At 41.3% G+C, this 18808-nt stretch overlaps 1 protein-coding gene across 1 annotated transcript in view; it reads left to right on the forward strand.

Annotated features, from left to right (window-relative positions):
* Positions 1 to 18808, forward strand: part of DNAI3 (dynein axonemal intermediate chain 3) — a 78046-nt gene that overhangs the window by 20268 nt on the left and 38970 nt on the right. Inside the window, exons 8-13 of the mRNA XM_032594141.1 lie at positions 2295 to 2485; positions 3445 to 3569; positions 5709 to 5798; positions 13579 to 13665; positions 14532 to 14660; positions 17950 to 18023. Of these exons, the coding sequence (XP_032450032.1) occupies positions 2295 to 2485; positions 3445 to 3569; positions 5709 to 5798; positions 13579 to 13665; positions 14532 to 14660; positions 17950 to 18023 (696 nt within the window). The remainder of the gene's footprint in view (positions 1 to 2294; positions 2486 to 3444; positions 3570 to 5708; positions 5799 to 13578; positions 13666 to 14531; positions 14661 to 17949; positions 18024 to 18808) is intronic.

The raw sequence follows: 18808 nt of genomic DNA on the forward strand, positions 1-18808 counted from the left end.
AAAGTAAGCAGAAACTGGAGGGGAGAAGGATGAGATGTGCACATTTGCAGTGTTTTTTCTTTAAGTATTGCCTAATCCACAGGAGGCTCAAGTGACAGAAACCCAGGCTTATACAGGTCTGTTGGTGACAGAATAACCAAATGGTCAGGGGGAAGTCATGGAAAGGGGGTAGCCTCAGACAAGCTGAGACCCCAGTTCCACATAAAAAGTCTAACAAGATCCTAGGCTGCAGACTAACACACTCATTTTTAGGGGAAACCCCAGGAGAGTCCAGAAGGAACTACCAGCATCTAGAAGCTGAAAAATTAAGCAGAGATTTCAGCTACTATTCTACACAGAGAGGACAGAATTTAGAGTTTGAGTCCAGCCAAGTTAACTACATTATAGAACAAACTCCACTTTTCAGAGGAACAAAAGAGAACCCAGAGTCTCTACAATACATCATTTATAATGTCCAGTTTCGTTAAATATGTAAAGTCACTAAACATGTGAAGAAGTAGGAAAAAGGGACTCTAGGGTTCTTCCTGACACCACCTCTGGCACCGAACAAGGGTTTTATTTTCCCCCAACACCAAATACATGGTATCTTTTCCAACACCAACTCTCGAACTCATACTGTGCTCATATATACTGTGCACCTTTGGAGACAAAACTGATACCCACTAACTCTCCGGAGTTAGTGCAGTCTCCCCAAGTTAAGGGGCTTAGTCTCACCGCCTGCCAGTCTCAAGTCCCAGGAGTGCTACACATAGTTCTGACCAGCCAGCTATAATGAGTTTGATACTTCTCCAGAATGACTCATCCAACTCAGGAAAGCGCTTCACTTACCATCACCAGTTTATTGTAAAGGATGCGACTCAGGAGTGGCCAAATGGAAGAGTTGCATAGGACAAGTTATCAGGGGTGGGAGGGGGGGGAGGGGGGGGCCTGCCAACCTCCCCGCACTTTCTTGCCTTCGCCAACTTGGGAGCTCCTATAACTTTTAAGACAGGAGCCTGTCAAGCCAGGGCCCTAGGCTATTAAAAGATGGGCCTAAAGGCGCCTGGGTGGCTCAGTCAGTTAAGCCTCCAGTTTGGGTTCAGCTCATGATCTCACAGTTCGAATAAACATTGAAAAAACAAAAAAGATATGAGCCTGGCACTCAGAATGTTCTTAAAGGGTCAATATTAGCATTGTTAGCAGGATAGGTCTTTGTTTTAGGGCTTGTCTCCTGTATTGCGGGTTTAGCAATGGAATGAAACACATTCGTGCCTCCAGGACTTTGTGATAACTAAAACCACCACCACAGATGCACATACAGCATACTTCTAAATTCCAAAGCTTCCCTTGAGAATCTTACTTGTTTTACATTTTATATACATTATATATGTGTACAATATATGTACAATATATATACAATATGCATATATTATAATCCTGATTAATGTATAATCCTAAATATATATATAAAATCCTAATAATATATTTGTATACAAATTAGTACATATGATCATTTGGTACCAAATATGGCTAAGAAAATGGCATTTTCTGTCAGTTTGGGTTTTTCAGGAAGCAAATGAGACCGAGTGTAAAACAGAGGTTTACTGAGGGTCCCACTGTGTAAAAAACAAAAAAATTTTTTTAAGTTAGCAGGATTGGTTGGGCCCCTGGGTGGCTCAGTTGGTTAAGTGTCTGACTTCAGCTCAGGTCATGATCTCGAGGTTCGTGGGTTCGAGTCCCACATCAGGCTCTGTGCCGACAGCTCAGAGCTGGGAGCCTGCTTTGGTTTCTCTCTCCCTCTGCCCCTCCCCTGCTCACAGTCTGTCTCTCCCTCTCTCTCAAAAATAAGTAAACTTTAAAAAGTAATAATAAATGAAGTTAGCAGGATTGGGCAAGGAAAGCTTCAGCAAAGTCGTAGCCCACCCCAGCAGGAAGCTCCAGAGGGAACCAGCCTGTTGGAGAAGTCCTGCAGGAAGCAGAGCTTGGCAGGCACGGTGTCCCTGCAGCTGTCAGCTCAGTCATTGGCCCGGGAGAGCACAGCCTTGGCTGGGAAGCGTCTGCAGATGGCGAAGGTGTTCCAGGCCATCAGCCAACAACATCCTGGCACTAGAAGTTTTGAGTAACACACAGACAGGAGGTTTCTTTCTCTTAAGCCACATATTTCACATGGGGGTAATCATTAGTTACCAAGTATAATTGAGGATATTTTGGTTTTTTTCTGTATGAATGAAGTAGGAGGAGCTGCCGAAAGACCTATCATTGAATACTATAATCCAACATCTTGTGTGTGTGTGTGTTTTGTCCTAACAAAATAGTGTTGAAATAGCCCTGCAGCAAAATGAAATCATGAACACATTTATTGATGACTGGAAGTGCCTGGCAGAAGAAGAAGGCACCTTTGGAGACAAAACTGATACCCACCTGAAAGAGTACCAGTCCTTTACCGACCTTCATAACCTAACAGAGAATATGGTCACTTCCATCTCATGGCATCCGACTATCTATGGTGAGATGACCGTGACTGTGGTTCTCTTTGGTGAGGGCAAGGAAAGTCTTTTGCTTTTATATGTAAAATTACACACTACCTAAGTATCTCAGTTTCAGTAAGACAACTTCCAATTGCTGAGTGCACCTGCCGGGATCTTTCTTGGCATCCTGCAGTCCCGTGTTCTCCCAGCACCTCACTGTGGCCTCTACAAGGACAGAACCAAGCTCACGCCAGGGAAGTGACTGTCTCAGGTCACCCAGCTGGTGAAATGCTGAATCTGGATTTGCCTCAGCCTCTTGGGACTCCCAAGGCTAGCTCCATTCCTCCTGATACTCTTCCTCTCTGATTACAGGGCAAGAGAGGAAACACACCTCCTTTGTTATTTTTTTTATGTTTACTTATTTTTGAGAGAGTGCAAACAGGGGAGGGACAGAGAGGGCGGGGCAGAGGATCCAAAGCCTGCTCTGCACTGACAGCAGCCAGTTGATGTGGGGCTTGAACTCATGAACCTTGAGATCATGACCTGAGCTACAAAGTAGGTTGCTGAACCAACTGAGCCACCCAGGCACCCCAAACACACCTCCTTTAAATCACTCAGCAGCCAAGGCGGGTAGCCTCATGTGCAAATGCAACTAAGCAGAGAAAAATGTCTTTTCCCTCTTTTTTCCTCTTCCCACATTGGCCTTTTTCTCACACACAAAAATTTTTTCTTACTAAATCTTTCAAGTTTACTGTTTATTTTACACTAACAGTACATCTCAATTTGGACTGACCACTTTCAAGTGCTAAATTAGCAACATGTGGCTACTGGCCACCGTATTACACAGTAGAGCTCAAAGAGACTCTTGGTCTCTTATTGAATATATTTGTTTCATCAAAGTGGAAATGAATAGTGACCATGTAGAGCAATAAAACCTACAAACACTTCTCCATGTACAGTTGCTGCAGGTTTTAACTTCTAATTGTGTCTCAATCAGGGCTAATAGCTGTGTCAGTGGCTGTAAGACTCTCCCTTGAAGACAGAGTCCACTTTTCTGGTAAATTATTGCTGCAGCCATCACTAATTCTTTTCTGGAGTTTCTCCGATCCCATACATCCTCAGGTAATTGAGGAGAGTTGCCCACATAGTCTAAAAATATCAAATACTATGTTCACGTTTATCTTTAGCAAGCAGTTTTAATTGCAAAGTACTTTATAGTTACTTAATATGGTAAGCCCTTATGAAGTTAGGCTTTCTTCGATTCAGAATTTGTCATCAATTTGAGCAAGACTAAAGTTTACAATTTATTGAACAAATCAGTATGTTATTTTCAAAAAAGATTTTAAGAGGAACGTTAAACCATTCTTAAAAAGCAAACTCTTTTATGGGCTTCCTTTAAACACTATTTGTTCAAATGCAAATAAATGTTAATTTCACATGAATTTCCTCAGTTCCGAGGGTCACCAGTAGGTGATGGTAATGAGTACAGACACCTGTGTGGGAAACACAGGGGGGCGGGGCGGGGGTGGGGACCATGGCCCCAGAAAGCGTACAGCCCATCTGTGGGCACAGCGACTCTTCAGCTCTCTTGTTGCCAGGTGTTGAACTTGTCAAAGGAATCCAGATCAGAAATTTTGAGTGAAATCTCCCAACTTTTAAATAGTTCAACTAAAACCAAACCAAACGCACAAATCAACCCAAAAAAGGCTGAGGCCTGGGTTTGCCCCACAGGGTTCTGTTTCCGTCATCTGGTCAAAAACAGTTTTATTTAGGGTGCTTTATAGTGTTAGATTAACTTTTTTTTAATGTACTTAAATATAATATTTTGTTTCTATAAAGTATTATATAACTAAGTCTTTCCCTAATAAAACCTAGCCTTCCTCCCTTCCTTCTTCCCTAATTCATCTGAATTCAGGCAGTTTTACTATAATAGATTGGGGTACTTTAATTATTATAGACCTAGAGGTCAAAATAGCAGATCCCTGGTTCTTTCTTGTCAGCCTACTTACCACAAAAATGATGCCATTCTCTCACTGGGGTTTTCTAACATTTTCTAGTGGAGTAGAATTACTCACCAGTCCACAATGTGGAAGTGTGGCTGAACTTTCAGGCAAAAAGGAGGAAAGAAGGACCTTTTCCTCTATTTTAAAGACCAGCTTTTTAAAAAACAAGCAAATGATTTATTAAAGAAATAATACAAATGATTTCTTTTGTTTTGTTCTATCAAAACTATAGGAGAATTTTTTTTTTAATTTATTTTGGAAGTAGAGTTTTCTCTAGAATCCACAGAGTGTCAAATAAACAAAGATGATTAGCTCCAATTCCAGTCTGAAACCTTTAGCTCAGGGGTGGCAAACCAATGGCCTCTGGGCCCCTTCTTTCTTTTTTTTTAACTTTTTTATTAAAAATTTTTTTTAACGTTTATTCATTTTTGAGAGACAGAGACAGAGCATGAGCAGGGAAAGGGTAGAGAGAGGAAGACACAGAATCCAAAGCAGGCTCCAGGCTCTGAGCTGTCAGCACGGAGCCTGACATGGGGCTCGAACTCACAAACTGCAAGATCATGACCTGAGCAGAAGTTGGACACTCAACTGACTGAGCCACCCAGGCACCCCAGGGCCCCATATTTCTGATGGTTTTGTTTAAAGAAGAACAGTAACCATGCAAGGATTTTGCTTGGTGGTAACATATTAACACAGGTGCCAAAGAGATTTAATATACCTATTCCTTACAGGGCCTCCTTCTTACCCTCCAGGCACTTGAGTTTGTTCACCTTCTGTGTTTGGTATTATTTTAAAATTTGAACTATTATCAGTGGCCAACACCTTTATTTTTTCTCATTCAACGAATTTTCTTTTTGAGTGCTCACTCTGTGCCAGGCCAGCTAGACAGCGGGGAACAAAACAGACAAATATCTTGTCCTCACAGAGCTTACCTTCATACTTCTCAGAAACACTAAGCTTAGTCTTTTTGTTTATAAAAAAATTAAAACATCTCCCAGCAATGACCCATGGAAGGTGGAGGAAGGGGAGACCTGGGCCCCTTGAGAATATAGCTCTCTCATACACGTAGCCAACATGCACAATACAATTTAGCAAAAGCAGTTTCCCGTCCAGAGGTAGGATTCTGGGAATAGACTCTATGTCCACATTTCTTATAGATAGCTATAAAATTCAACTTTTGATTGTCTCAATATTATTTTCTCACTATGATCTTAATAGGTTTTCTCACTCTCTCTTGAATTTGGGGGGTTTACTTTAGTTAATGCTGGAGAGCCCAGATGACATCTTCTGCTTCAAGTTCTGTCCGAGTGACCCTAATATCATTGCTGGAGGCTGCATAAATGGGCAGGTATTTATGGATTTTTTCCCCAGCTATTTGTTAATTTATTTTTTTATTTTTTTTTTTTTATGTTTTTTTTTTTTTATATGAAGTTTATTGACAAATTGGTTTCCATACAACACCCAGTGCTCATCCCAAAAGGTGCCCTCCTCAATACCCATCACCCACCCGCCCCTCCCTCCCACCCCCCATCAACCCTCAGTTTGTTCTCAGTTTTTAACAGTCTCTTATGCTTTGGCTCTCTCCCACTCTAACGTCCTTTTTTTTTTTTTTTTTTTTCCTTCCCCTCCCCCATGGGTTCCTGTTAAGTTTCTCAGGATCCACATAAGAGTGAAACCATATGGTATCTGTCTTTCTCTGTATGGCTTATTTCACTTAGCATCACACTCTCCAGTTCCATCCACGTTGCTACAAAAGGCCATATTTCATTTTTTCTCATTGCCACGTAGTATTCCATTGTGTATATAAACCACAATTTCTTTATCCATTCATCAGTTGATGGACATTTAGGCTCTTTCCATAATTTGGCTATTGTTGAGAGTGCTGCTATGAACATTGGGGTACAAGTGCCCCTATGCATCAGTACTCCTGTATCCCTTGGGTAGATTCCTAGCAGTGCTATTGCTGGGTCATAGGGTAGGTCTATTTTTAATTTTCTGAGGAACCTCCACACTGCTTTCCAGAGCGGCTGCACCAATTTGCATTCCCACCAACAGTGCAAGAGGGTTCCCGTTTCTCCACATCCTCTCCAGCATCTATAGTCTCCTGATTTGTTCATTTTGGCCACTCTGACTGGCGTGAGGTGATACCTGAGTGTGGTTTTGATTTGTATTTCCCTGATAAGGAGCGACGCTGAACATCTTTTCATGTGCCTGTTGGCCATCTGGATGTCTTCTTTAGAGAAGTGTCTATTCATGTTTTCTGCCCATTTCTTCACTGGGTTATTTGTTTTTCGGGTGTGGAGTTTGGTGAGCTCTTTATAGATTTTAGATACTAGCCCTTTGTCCGATATGTCATTTGCAAATATCTTTTCCCATTCCGTTGGTTGCCTTTTAGTTTTGTTGGTTGTTTCCTTTGCTGTGCAGAAGCTTTTTATCTTCATAAGGTCCCAGTAATTCACTTTTGCTTTTAATTCCCTTGCCTTTGGGGATGTGTCGAGTAAGAGATTGCTACGGCTGAGGTCAGAGAGGTCTTTTCCTGCTTTCTCCTCTAAGGTTCTGATGGTTTCCTGTCTCACATTTAGGTCCTTTATCCATTTTGAGTTTATTTTTGTAAATGGTGTGAGAAAGTGGTCTAGTTTCAACCTTCTGCATGTTGCTGTCCAGTTCTCCCAGCACCATTTGTTAAAGAGGCTGTCTTTTTTCCATTGGATGTTCTTTCCTGCTTTGTCAAAGATGAGTTGGCCATATGTTTGTGGGTCTAGTTCTGGGGTTTCTATTCTATTCCATTGGTCTGTGTGTCTGTTTTTGTGCCAATACCATGCTGTCTTGATGCTTACAGTTTTGTAGTAGAGGCTAAAGTCTGGGATTGTGATGCCTCCTGCTTTGGTCTTCTTCTTCAAAATTCCTTTGGCTATTCGGGGCCTTTTGTGGTTCCATATGAATTTTAGGATTGCTTGTTCTAGTTTCGAGAAGAATGCTGGTGCAATTTTGATTGGGATTGCATTGAATGTGTAGATAGCTTTGGGTAGTATTGACATTTTGACAATATTTATTTTTCCAATCCATGAGCAGGGAATGTCTTTCCATTTCTTTAAATCTTCTTCAATTGCCTTCATAAGCTTTCTATAGTTTTCAGCATACAGATCCTTTACATCTTTGGTTAGATTTATTCCTAGGTATTTTATGCTTCTTGGTGCAATTGTAAATGGGATCAGTTTCTTTATTTGTCTTTCTGTTGCTTCATTGTTAGTGTATAAGAATGCAACTGATTTCTGGACATTGATTTTGTATCCTGCAACTTTGCTGAATTCATGTATCAGTTCTAGCAGACTTTTGGTGGAGTCTATCGGATTTTCCATGTATAATATCATGTCATCTGCAAAAAGCGAAAGCTTGACTTCATCTTTGCCAATTTTGATGCCTTTGATTTCCTTTTGTTGTCTGATTGCTGATGCTAGAACTTCCAGCACTATGTTAAACAACAACGGTGAGAGTGGGCATCCCTGTCGTGTTCCTGATCTCAGGGAAAAAGCTCTCAGTTTTTCCCCGTTGAGGATGATGTTAGCTGTGGGCTTTTCATAAATGGCTTTTATGATCTTTAAGTATGTTCCTTCTATCCCGACTTTCTCAAGGGTTTTTATTAAGAAAGGGTGCTGGATTTTGTCAAAGGCCTTTTCTGCATCGATTGACAGGATCATATGGTTCTTCTCTTTTTTTTTGTTAATGTGATGTATCACGTTGATTGATTTGCGAATGTTGAACCAGCCCTGCATCCCAGGAATGAATCCCACTTGATCATGGTGAATAATTCTTTTTATATGCTGTTGAATTCGATTTGCTAGTATCTTATTGAGAATTTTTGCATCCATATTCATCAGGGATATTGGCCTGTAGTTCTCTTTTTTTACTGGGTCTCTGTCTGGTTTAGGAATCAAAGTAATACTGGCTTCATAGAATGAGTCTGGAAGTTTTCCTTCCCTTTCTATTTCTTGGAATAGCTTGAGAAGGATAGGTATTATCTCTGCTTTAAACGTCTGGTAGAACTCCCCTGGGAAGCCATCTGGTCCTGGACTCTTATTTGTTGGGAGATTTTTGATAACCGATTCAATTTCTTCGCTGGTTATGGGTCTGTTCAAGCTTTCTCTTTCCTCCTGATTGAGTTTTGGAAGAGTGTGGGTGTTTAGGAATTTGTCCATTTCTTCCAGGTTGTCCAATTTGTTGGCATATAATTTTTCATAGTATTCCCTGATAATTGTTTGTATCTCTGAGGGATTGGTTGTAATAATTCCATTTTCATTCATGATTTTATCTATTTGGGTCATCTCCCTTTTCTTTTTGAGAAGCCTGGCTAGAGGTTTGTCAATTTTGTTTATTTTTTCAAAAAACCAACTCTTGGTTTCGTTGATCTGCTCTACAGTTTTTTTAGATTCTATATTGTTTATTTCTGCTCTGATCTTTATTATTTCTCTTCTTCTGCTGGGTTTAGGCTGCCTTTGCTGTTCTGCTTCTATTTCCTTTAGGTGTGCTGTTAGATTTTGTATTTGGGATTTTTCTTGTTTCTTGAGATAGGCCTGGATTGCAATGTATTTTCCTCTCAGGACTGCCTTCGCTGCGTCCCAAAGCGTTTGGATTGTTGTATTTTCATTTTCGTTTGTTTCCATATATTTTTTGATTTCTTCTCTAATTGCCTGGTTGACCCACTCATTCGTTAGTAGGGTGTTCTTTAACCTCCATGCTTTTGGAGGTTTTCCAGACTTTTTCCTGTGGTTGATTTCAAGCTTCATAGCATTGTGGTCTGAAAGTATGCATGGTATAATTTCAATTCTTGTAAACTTATGAAGGGCTGTTTTGTGACCCAGTATATGATCTATCTTGGAGAATGTTCCATGTGCACTCGAGAAGAAAGTATATTCTGTTGCTTTGGGATGCAGAGTTCTAAATATATCTGTCAAGTCCATCTGATCCAGTGTCTCATTCAGGGCCCTTGTTTCTTTATTGACTGTGTGTCTAGATGATCTATCCATTTCTGTAAGTGGGGTGTTAAAGTCCCCTGCAATTACCACATTCTTATCAATAAGGTTGCTTCTGTTTATGAGTAATTGTTTTATATATTTGGGGGCTCCGGTATTCGGCGCATAGACATTTATAATTGTTAGCTCTTCCTGATGGATAGACCCTGTAACTATTATATAATGTCCTTCTTCATCTCTTGTTACAGCCTTTAATTTAAAGTCTAGTTTGTCTGATATAAGTATGGCTACTCCAGCTTTCTTCTGGCTTCCAGTAGCATGATAAATAGTTCTCCATCCCCTCACTCTGAATCTAAAGGTGTCCTCAGGTCTAAAATGAGTCTCTTGTAGACAGCAAATAGATGGGTCTTGTTTTTTTATCCATTCTGATACCCTATGTCTTTTGGTTGGCGCATTTAATCCGTTTACATTCAGTGTTATTATAGAAAGATACGGGTTTAGAGTCATTGTGATGTCTGTATGTTTTATGCTTGTAGTGATGTCTCTGGTACTTTGTCTCACAGGGTCCCCCTTAGGATCTCTTGTAGGGCTGGTTTAGTGGTGACAAATTCCTTCAGTTTTTGTTTGTTTGGGAAGACCTTTATCTCTCCTTCTATTCTAAATGACAGACTTGCTGGATAAAGGATTCTCGGCTGCATATTTTTGCTATCTAGCACCCTGAAAATCTCGTGCCAATTCTTTCTGGCCTGCCAAGTTTCAAAAGAGAGATCAGTCACGAGTCTTATAGGTCTCCCTTTATATGTGAGGGCACGTTTACCCCTTGCTGCTTTCAGAATTTTCTCTTTATCCTTGTATTTTGCCAGTTTCACTATGATATGTCGTGCAGAAGATCGATTCAAGTTACGTCTGAAGGGAGTTCTCTGTGCCTCTTGGATTTCAATGCCTTTTTCCTTCCCCAGTTCAGGGAAGTTCTCAGCTATTATTTCTTCAAGTACCCCTTCAGCACCTTTCCCTCTCTCTTCCTCCTCTGGGATACCAATTATGCGTATATTATTTCTTTTTAGTGTATCACTTAGTTCTCTAATTTTCCCCTCATACTCCTGGATTTTTTTATCTCTCTTTTTCTCAGCTTCCTCTTTTTCCATAACTTTATCTTCTAGTTCACCTATTCTCTCCTCTGCCTCTTCCATCCGAGCCGTGGTGGTTTGCATTTTGTTTTCCATTTCCTTTAAAGCGTTTTTCAGCTCCTCATGACTGTTCCTTAGTCCCCTGATGTCTGTAGCAAGAGATTCTCTGCTGTCCTGTATGCTGTTTTCCAGCCCAGCGATTAATTTTATGACTATTATTCTAAATTCACTTTCTGTTATATTATTTAAATCCTTTTTGATCAGCTCATTAGCTGTTGTTATTTCCTGGAGATTCTTCTGAGGGGAATTCTTCCGCTTGGTCATTTTGGATAGTCCCTGGTGTGGTGAGGGCCTGCAGGGCACTTCCCCTGTGCTGTGGTGTATAACTGGAGTTGGTGGGCGGGGCCGCAGTCCGACCTGATGTCTGCCCCCAGCCCACCGCTGGGGCCACAGTCAGACTGGTGTGTGCCTTCTCTTCCCCTCTCCTAGGGGCGGGATTCACTGTGGGGTGGCGTGGCCCGTCTGGGCTACTTGCACACTGCCAGGCTTGTGATGCTGGGGATCTGGCGTATTAGCTGGGGTGGGAAGGCAAGGTGCACGGCGGGAGGGGGGGCAGGCTTAGCTCGCTTCTCCTTAGGTGATCCACTTCAGGAGGGGCCCTGTGGCAGCCGGAGGGAGTCAAATCGCTGCCGGAGGTTTGGCTCCGCAGAAGCACAGAGTTGGGTGTTCGCGCGGAGCGAGCAATTTCCCTGGCCGGAGCCGGTTCCCTTTGGGATTTTGGCTGGGGGATGGGCGGGGGAGATGGCGCTGGCTAGCGCCTTTGTTCCCCGCCAAACTGAGCTCTGTCGTCCGGGGGCTCCGCAGCTCACCCTCCCTTTGTCCTCCAGCCTTCCCGCTTTCCGAGCAGAGCTGTTAACTTATGACCTCCCAGACGCTAAGTCGCGCTTGCTAAGTCGCGCTTGCTGTCTGAACACAGTCCGTCAGGCCCCTCCGCTTTTGCAAGCCGGACTCGGGGGCTCTGCTTGGCCGGCGAGCTGCCCCTCCACCCCGGCTCCCTCCCGCCAGTCCGTGGAGCGCGCACCGCCTCGCCGCCCTTCCTACCCTCTTCCGTGGGCCTCTCGTCTGCACTTGGGTCCGGTGACTCTGTTCTGCTAATCCTCTGGCGGTTTTCTGGGTTATTTAGGCAGGTGTAGGTGGAATCTAAGTGATCAGCAGGACGCGCGGTGAGCCCAGCGTCCTCCTACGCCGCCATCTTCCCAGAATCCTCCGCTATTTGTTAATTTAGATAATATTGGTAGGTTTTTTTTTTTTTTAAAACATAAGGAGCCAATTTAGCAGAAGGAAAGCATGCCAATATTGTGCCAAGAACTGGGGTATACAGATGTGTTAGACATGGTATCAGGGCTCTCAGTGTCCCGGATAATCTACTTATAACTGTAACAAAATCGGGTCAAATCTGTTTGTATTGTTGGAATAGAACTGAACGTTGTACAAGATTCCACAGAAGACCAAAAAACACAAGCTAATATTAATACCTCTTGGTTATGAGTCCTCTTCTAACATTTCCCTGGTGATAGCAGTCAGGCACTGGTCCAGAATTTGAACAGAAATTCACTGGAAAAACATATATTTATTACTGAACTGACATATGTATAATTTGATACCATATTTGCTTTTTTCTTCTTTTCCTTTCTTTAAAAAATATTTTAATTTATTGTTTGAGAGAGAGGAGCGGGGAGAGGAGCAGAGAGAGAGGGGGACTGAGGATCTGGAGCGGGCTCCGTGCTGGCAGCAGAGAGCCTGACGCAGGGCTCAAACTCACGAACCATAGGATCGTGACCTGAGCTGAAGTCCTACACTTAACTGACTGAGCCACCTAGGAGCCTCTCTTCTTTTCCTTTCAAGTTATCTAAGTTATACGAAATTTAGATCCTGTCTTCCAATTGCCTGTTTCTCTAATAAAGCAAAACAATAATCTTAAAGTTGTTTTATGATCATAATTTAAATTCACTGTGACCCAGTGAGTGTGACCATTAAGGGCATATGGTCTTCTGTTGTGTGGCTAGGAAAACTTCCTTGTGATTGAAAATTTAAATGTCTACAACATCCATGACCATTTATCCAAAACCAAAACAACCGGAAAATAAAATTTCCCCCTCAGTTTTGTTCAACAATAATTGGTGGTCGGAATGATGACCCATAGCCCTGTCAATCCTGAAATGCTTTCAGTTGCTCATTATGAAGGTGATACGACTTTGTTTAAGAATATTTTAGAAAAGGGGCGCCTGGCTGGCTCAGTCAGAAGAGTACTGGACTCCTGATCTCAGGATTCTGAGTTTGAGTCCTAGGTTGGGTGTAGAGATTATAGAGATTAAAGAAATAAATAAAAACTTTTTAAAAAGAGAGTATTTTAGAAAAGCAAATGATGAAAATAAAATAACCCGCAATTCTGTAATCCTGACATTTTAACATTTTAGTGTGTTGAAATGACTTTTAATCATGGAAAATTATTCTAATTTAGTGTTTAGAATAAATTCCAGTTTATTCTCATTTTTCCAAAAATGATGAACCGTGTATACGCAAATTTGGAGTTGGCTAGAATATTCAATTAAGTAGAAATCATCATTTTCCAGCCTTTTTGGACAATCAGGTATCTGTGCTTCTGAAGAACAGGTAAAGCATCTCTCCCCACAATTACAGCACTTTCCCAAAGACAGAGGAAGAAGTCTTCCCAAAGCAGAGGAAATTACATACCGTTCATCTTGGAGTTAAAAAAAAAAACTACTAGCCTTTATTAACACAAGCAGAAGCACCAAAATCAAAGTGCTAAAAATACTTTTTAGAGGAGAAAACATTCTTTTCCCTATTAAAAGTTGCTGACTTACTAAGGATAGAGGCTAAATTTGATTATCCTTCAGGGTCATTGATTTATCGGATTGTATGCCAATACCAATAGGTCTTAAAAAAATCTTTAAAACCCAATTAGCTATTTCCTGGAAATATGTTGTAATAACATTTACTTCTGTTTTAGATTGTCCTGTGGGATATTACTGCACATGCAGATCGCATAGAAAACATCAAGACAGGAGGTAGCAGAAGCAAAAAAGCCACGCTCAAGGTTAGCTTTTTAGAACTTTTCCCTCACAAGTTTTTCCGATTCAGGAGTTCATCAAAAAGCACATAACAGAACTGCCAAGCTAAACGAAGTCTCAACAGAGCGGGAGGAAAAAGTATTATTTCCCACGCCTTCACATCTGTTTGTGGACATGTTCTGAATCACCTTTAGGTAGGCCCTTGTTTAAGAAGTCAGTAAAACAAGTCTCTTGGTCTATCTGAGGATGGTAGGTTATTTTTGTTGTCAAATAAAATAAAGGGACCAGGTGACTTGCCTACAATGATGTCATGGAGAGAGCACGGGACAGGAGGGCCATGCATCTAGGCTCCGGATGATAGTCCTGTGAGTTCGGACAGGCCCTCTCACCCCAGCAAGCATCGATTTTCTCATGTGTGAAACGAAGGGGTTACAGTCTTTCTGATAATAATATCCTGTGATTTTGCGAAGCTGTGGATGCTGCCAAGAGGGTTGAGGAAAGATTCCTCGGCTCCCGACACAGTACGGACCCACCATATTGCACAGCTCTACCCCAGCTCTTCAGCCTGAGCAGCAACAGGCCTCTCACCAAGACACGGCGGGACGTGGCCTTCTGTGTGTGCACGAAACACTCCTTCGGAAATGGGGTCTCACTGATTCTGTAGGGGGTGGGTCAATAATTCTTGTGAAGTTTGAAAGCTTAGATTAAGCTGAAGGGAAAGTACATAATCTTATTACCTTAATATAGGATATGCAGAAACACTAATTTATGTTTTTCTCTGAACTAGTATTTCTCCAAGTTAACTAGTTGTAGATGGAATAACTAGTAAAGTATGAATTCACTCATCAGCTCTGTGAAAGTAGCAGGTAACGTTCTCTTGACGTTTTTCCAGCCCATGTTTCTCCTTGAACCAGACAGTAATAAAGAAGCGATGTATATCAGACACTGCGCAGTCTCCTCGATAGAAAATGGTCATAAGAAAGTAATTACAGATATACACTGGCTGTCTGACACATTTGAGGTGAGTCTTGATGGTTTCATAGTTCTCTCCTGCTGGATTGTACATTCTCGGAAGATCTTCATTCAAAGATTTTATTCAAGTCAACAATTCATTTACATTTAAATCATGAAATAACCGGGAAGCAGGCGTCAAATGGTTGTGTCAGTGTTGCCTGGCCAATACCTGACTTGGAGATCAGAATAAGGCCAAAGTTTCAACTTCAATGGTTTATAAACCACTGAATGATGTAGATGGGGTCAACATTGATATACAATAGTGGAGAAGATAAGAGTTTGATATGTACAAATAGAGTGCAAATATTTTATACCCTTAGCCTTTGTGGGTTTAAAAGTCATGATTTCAGGGGCCTCTGGGTGGCTCAGTCAGTTGGGCATCCGAGTTCGGCTCAGGTCATGATCTCACCGTTTGTGAGTTCGAGCCCCTTGTCGGGCTCTTGTGCTGACAGCTTGGAGCCTGGAGCCTGCTTCGGATTCTGTCTCTGGCTCTCTGCGCCTCCCCTGCTCAAGCTCTGTCTGTCTGTCTGTCTCTCTCAAATATAAATAAACATTAAAAAAATTTTTTTTAATAAAAAAATAAGTGACGATTTCAGCTAGTTGGAGCAGGCGACTCTGAAGCGCTGTGACATATAATAATGTGCTATTTTGCCAAGGCACCTTTGAACTGGTGGGTGAGAACTGGTCATGCAGTGAGTGAGTCCAGCTGAGTGCCCAGCATCCGCAGTGCAGTTTGGTTTCGTAGTTCTGTACCTGACTCACCAAGTCTGGTGTCAGTGAATTTGGAAACTGGTAAGCTCCCCAGATGTCTCCCTCGGAGACCCTGAGGGTCTCCCATGTACTTTCAGAATATCAAAGCATATGATGAGAAAGTAAAGTTATAAAAGGCAATTCGCCTTTCAATGTATTCAAATGGATTATGCAAACAAACAATACTTTTAAGACTCATAATGGACCAAAACAAACAGCCCAGATAGTTTCTATTACCTATAGAAGTTTAACATATGGTAATGGAAGGAACTCTCGGCCCCAACTTCATTTCAGCTCACACCATATACACAAATTAATTCAGATGATTATAAAGTTAAATAAAAATAGCAAATCACAGGAAAAATGTAATACATCAAAATAGAATATCATAGAATAGCATATTTCTAGATCGAGGACAGTTTTCTAAGCTAATTAATGTTGAAAGAAATTCAAAACATACACGTGTAAATTTCTAAATTAAAAAATAAAAAGCAAACAACAAAATGGAAAATATTGGTCTCAAATATGGTAAATACAAAATTTCCAGTAAATAAAATATATACTGTATACTATACAATATAACTATATACAATATACTGTATACTAACTGTATACAATTAGTAGATAAACACAAAAATCATTCAGGCTTTTTAATATCAAAGAAATTAATTATAAGGCAACAATAATATACTATTCTGGACCTATTTATTTTTTCAATAAAAATTTAATAAGTAATAAATAATAAATAATAAATTTAATAAATAATAATACCCTGTGTTAAAAAGGATGCAATGGTGAGGGGCGCCTGGATGGCTCAGTCGGTTAAGCGTCCGACTTCAGCTCAGGTCATGATCTCACGGTTCATGAGTTTGAGCCCCGCATCGGGCTCTGTGCTGACAGCTCAGAGCCTGGAGCCTGTTTCCGATTCTGTGTCTCCCTCTCTCTCTCTGACCCTCCCCCGTTCATGCTCTGTCTCTCTCTGTCTCAAAAATAAATAAACGTTGAAAAAAAAAATAAAAAAATTAAAAAAAAATTTAAAAGGATACAATGGTGAAACCAGTAAACTCTAACATTGCTGGTTCCAACATAAAACTTTTGGAATACAATTAGTCAATGTGGTTCTTAAATCATCCAAATTTTCAACGTTTTGAACAGTAATTCAAATTGTGGGAATTCATATTCATAAGAAATAATCCAACTCAGGGGCGCCTGAGGGTGGCTCAGTCAGTTAAGTGTCCAACTTCGGCTCAGGTCATGATCTCATGGTTCGTGGGTTCCAGCCCCGCATCAGGCTCTGTGCTGACAGCTCCAAGCCTGGAGCCTTCTTCACATTCTGTGTCTCCCTCTCTCTTTGCCTCTCCCCCACTCATGCTCTGTCCCTCTCTCTCTCTCTCTCTCAAAAATAAACATTAAAAATATTTTTTTAAAAAAGAAATAATCCAACTCGTGCCTCAAGATACAAAATTATATGCACATCTTAACAAACTGTGTCAAAATGTATTCATGAAAAGAGACGGGAAAAGAATATAGTTAGAATCATATTTGATTTTAAAACCTACTTTCCAAATGTCTATAATATTATACTATGTTGTTGCTGTTTTTAAAATCATTAAAACATAAAAGCCCAGGCAAGCACGCTTCTGGGCTCTCGCTCTGTACTTCATACCGCAGCGAAAGTTCAGCAGAGGGAGAGGCGCACAGACTCTGGGTTGCTTATCAGATCTGAGTAGAAGTTGGCAGCAGTTGGGAACCTGAGAGGGTTCAGACCGTGGTGGCCTCAGCCAGCTTTCCAGGGTCTTAATTCCTGTGCCGTCTACCGGCCGCAGCAATACAGCACCTGTCTCCCTCCTCCCACCCCTACTCTCACTGCTTATTTGCTGTTAGAGCCCCTGCCTTTGTTTACTTTTTGCTCATCAGGAAAGTAGGGAACTGGGGAAAGTCATGTTTCCCTATGGATTCAAGAGCAGCACTTTCATAGATTGCCACACAACCTTTCACCTCGTTTCAAAGCTAGCTGCTTGGAATTTGGGACCTTCTAGGACCCTGAGGAGCCATTAACTGTGCTAGGTGGCTGTGGGTATCTAATGTAACACTAAGTTTCTTCTCCACTGACCTTATCTGCTTAACAATCTCATAAAACCTCCTGTTTCATTCCACCATTAATAGTAAAAAACAAAAGAGCCTACGATTCTAATTATAATGGATCATCAAATTATGATACACCATCTATATGTTATAAGACTATTAAAATGATTTATGAGTACATAGGAAAATGTTCAAATGATATCAACTGAAAAATCTAAGGACAGAAATTTTTACGCATGCTAATTAAAACTACGTAAAAATGTTTCTGTGAAAAAAGACTGGAAAAAATGTATGGCAGAATTATATTTTATTTTAAAATCTATTCTCCATATTTCTGTGGCAGTGTTATATTGCTTTAATAAAAATTAAAACCTGAAATTATTTAAAGAGTAAAAAGCTATGAGAAAAGTCATTACTGTTCTAGGTACACGGAATTTACTTCTTATGTTTTTAAAAAACAGATTAACAGAATGGGTTCTGTCTTTGAGAATCGAAGTGGAATATGCTGTCAACTTGTCACATGTTCGGCTGATTGGTAGGTCTTTGTCAGTGTTCATGGGTCAATTCAACATGGGGGGGTGGGGGTGGGGAAGAAGGTTTCCCCACAGTTCTAGCAAGCAATGCTCTGGACACCAGCTGGGTGTCTTACAACTCAATTCACTTCTGACACTATCTGCCCGGATTCACAGGTTAAGGTTCAGTCCTACCTGACTGCTCTCTCCACCCCCCACCCTCGCCACCCCCTTTCCCCTGCCACCTCAGATGCCAGTCACAAGCCCAGGTTGTTACCTGTACTTCTGACTGACTTGCTGTAGATTGGAAGTTCCCAAGATTCCCTCTTCAGGTTGGATTAATATGCTAGAGCAGGTCACAGAACTCAGAGAAACAATTTACTTACTAGATTACTGGCTTATTATAAAAGGATGTAATTCAGGAACAGTCAGATGGAAGAGATGCTTAGGGCAAGGTATGGGGAAAAAGTAGGAGCTGCCATGCCCTCTCTGGTGCTCACTGTCCCCAGTCTCCATGTGTTCACCAACAGGAAACTCTGAAGCCTGTCCTCTTGGGGTTTTACGGAGGCATCATTACACAGATACCATTGATAGAATAATTGGCCATTGGTGACTGAACTCCCGCACCTCTCTCCGCCCCGGAAGTCAGGGGGTGAACTGAAAATTCCAACTCTCTAATTGCAAGGTTGCCTCCACTGGCAACCAGCCTCCATCCTTAGGTGTTTTCCAAAGGTCACCTCATTAACATAACAAAAGGCACCTTTACTACCCTCAAACATCTAGGAAATTCCAAGGGTTTTAGAAGCTC

The sequence above is a fragment of the Lynx canadensis genome, chromosome C1, assembly GCF_007474595.2.
Source record: "Lynx canadensis isolate LIC74 chromosome C1, mLynCan4.pri.v2, whole genome shotgun sequence".
NCBI classification, from domain to species: Eukaryota; Metazoa; Chordata; class Mammalia; order Carnivora; family Felidae; genus Lynx; species Lynx canadensis.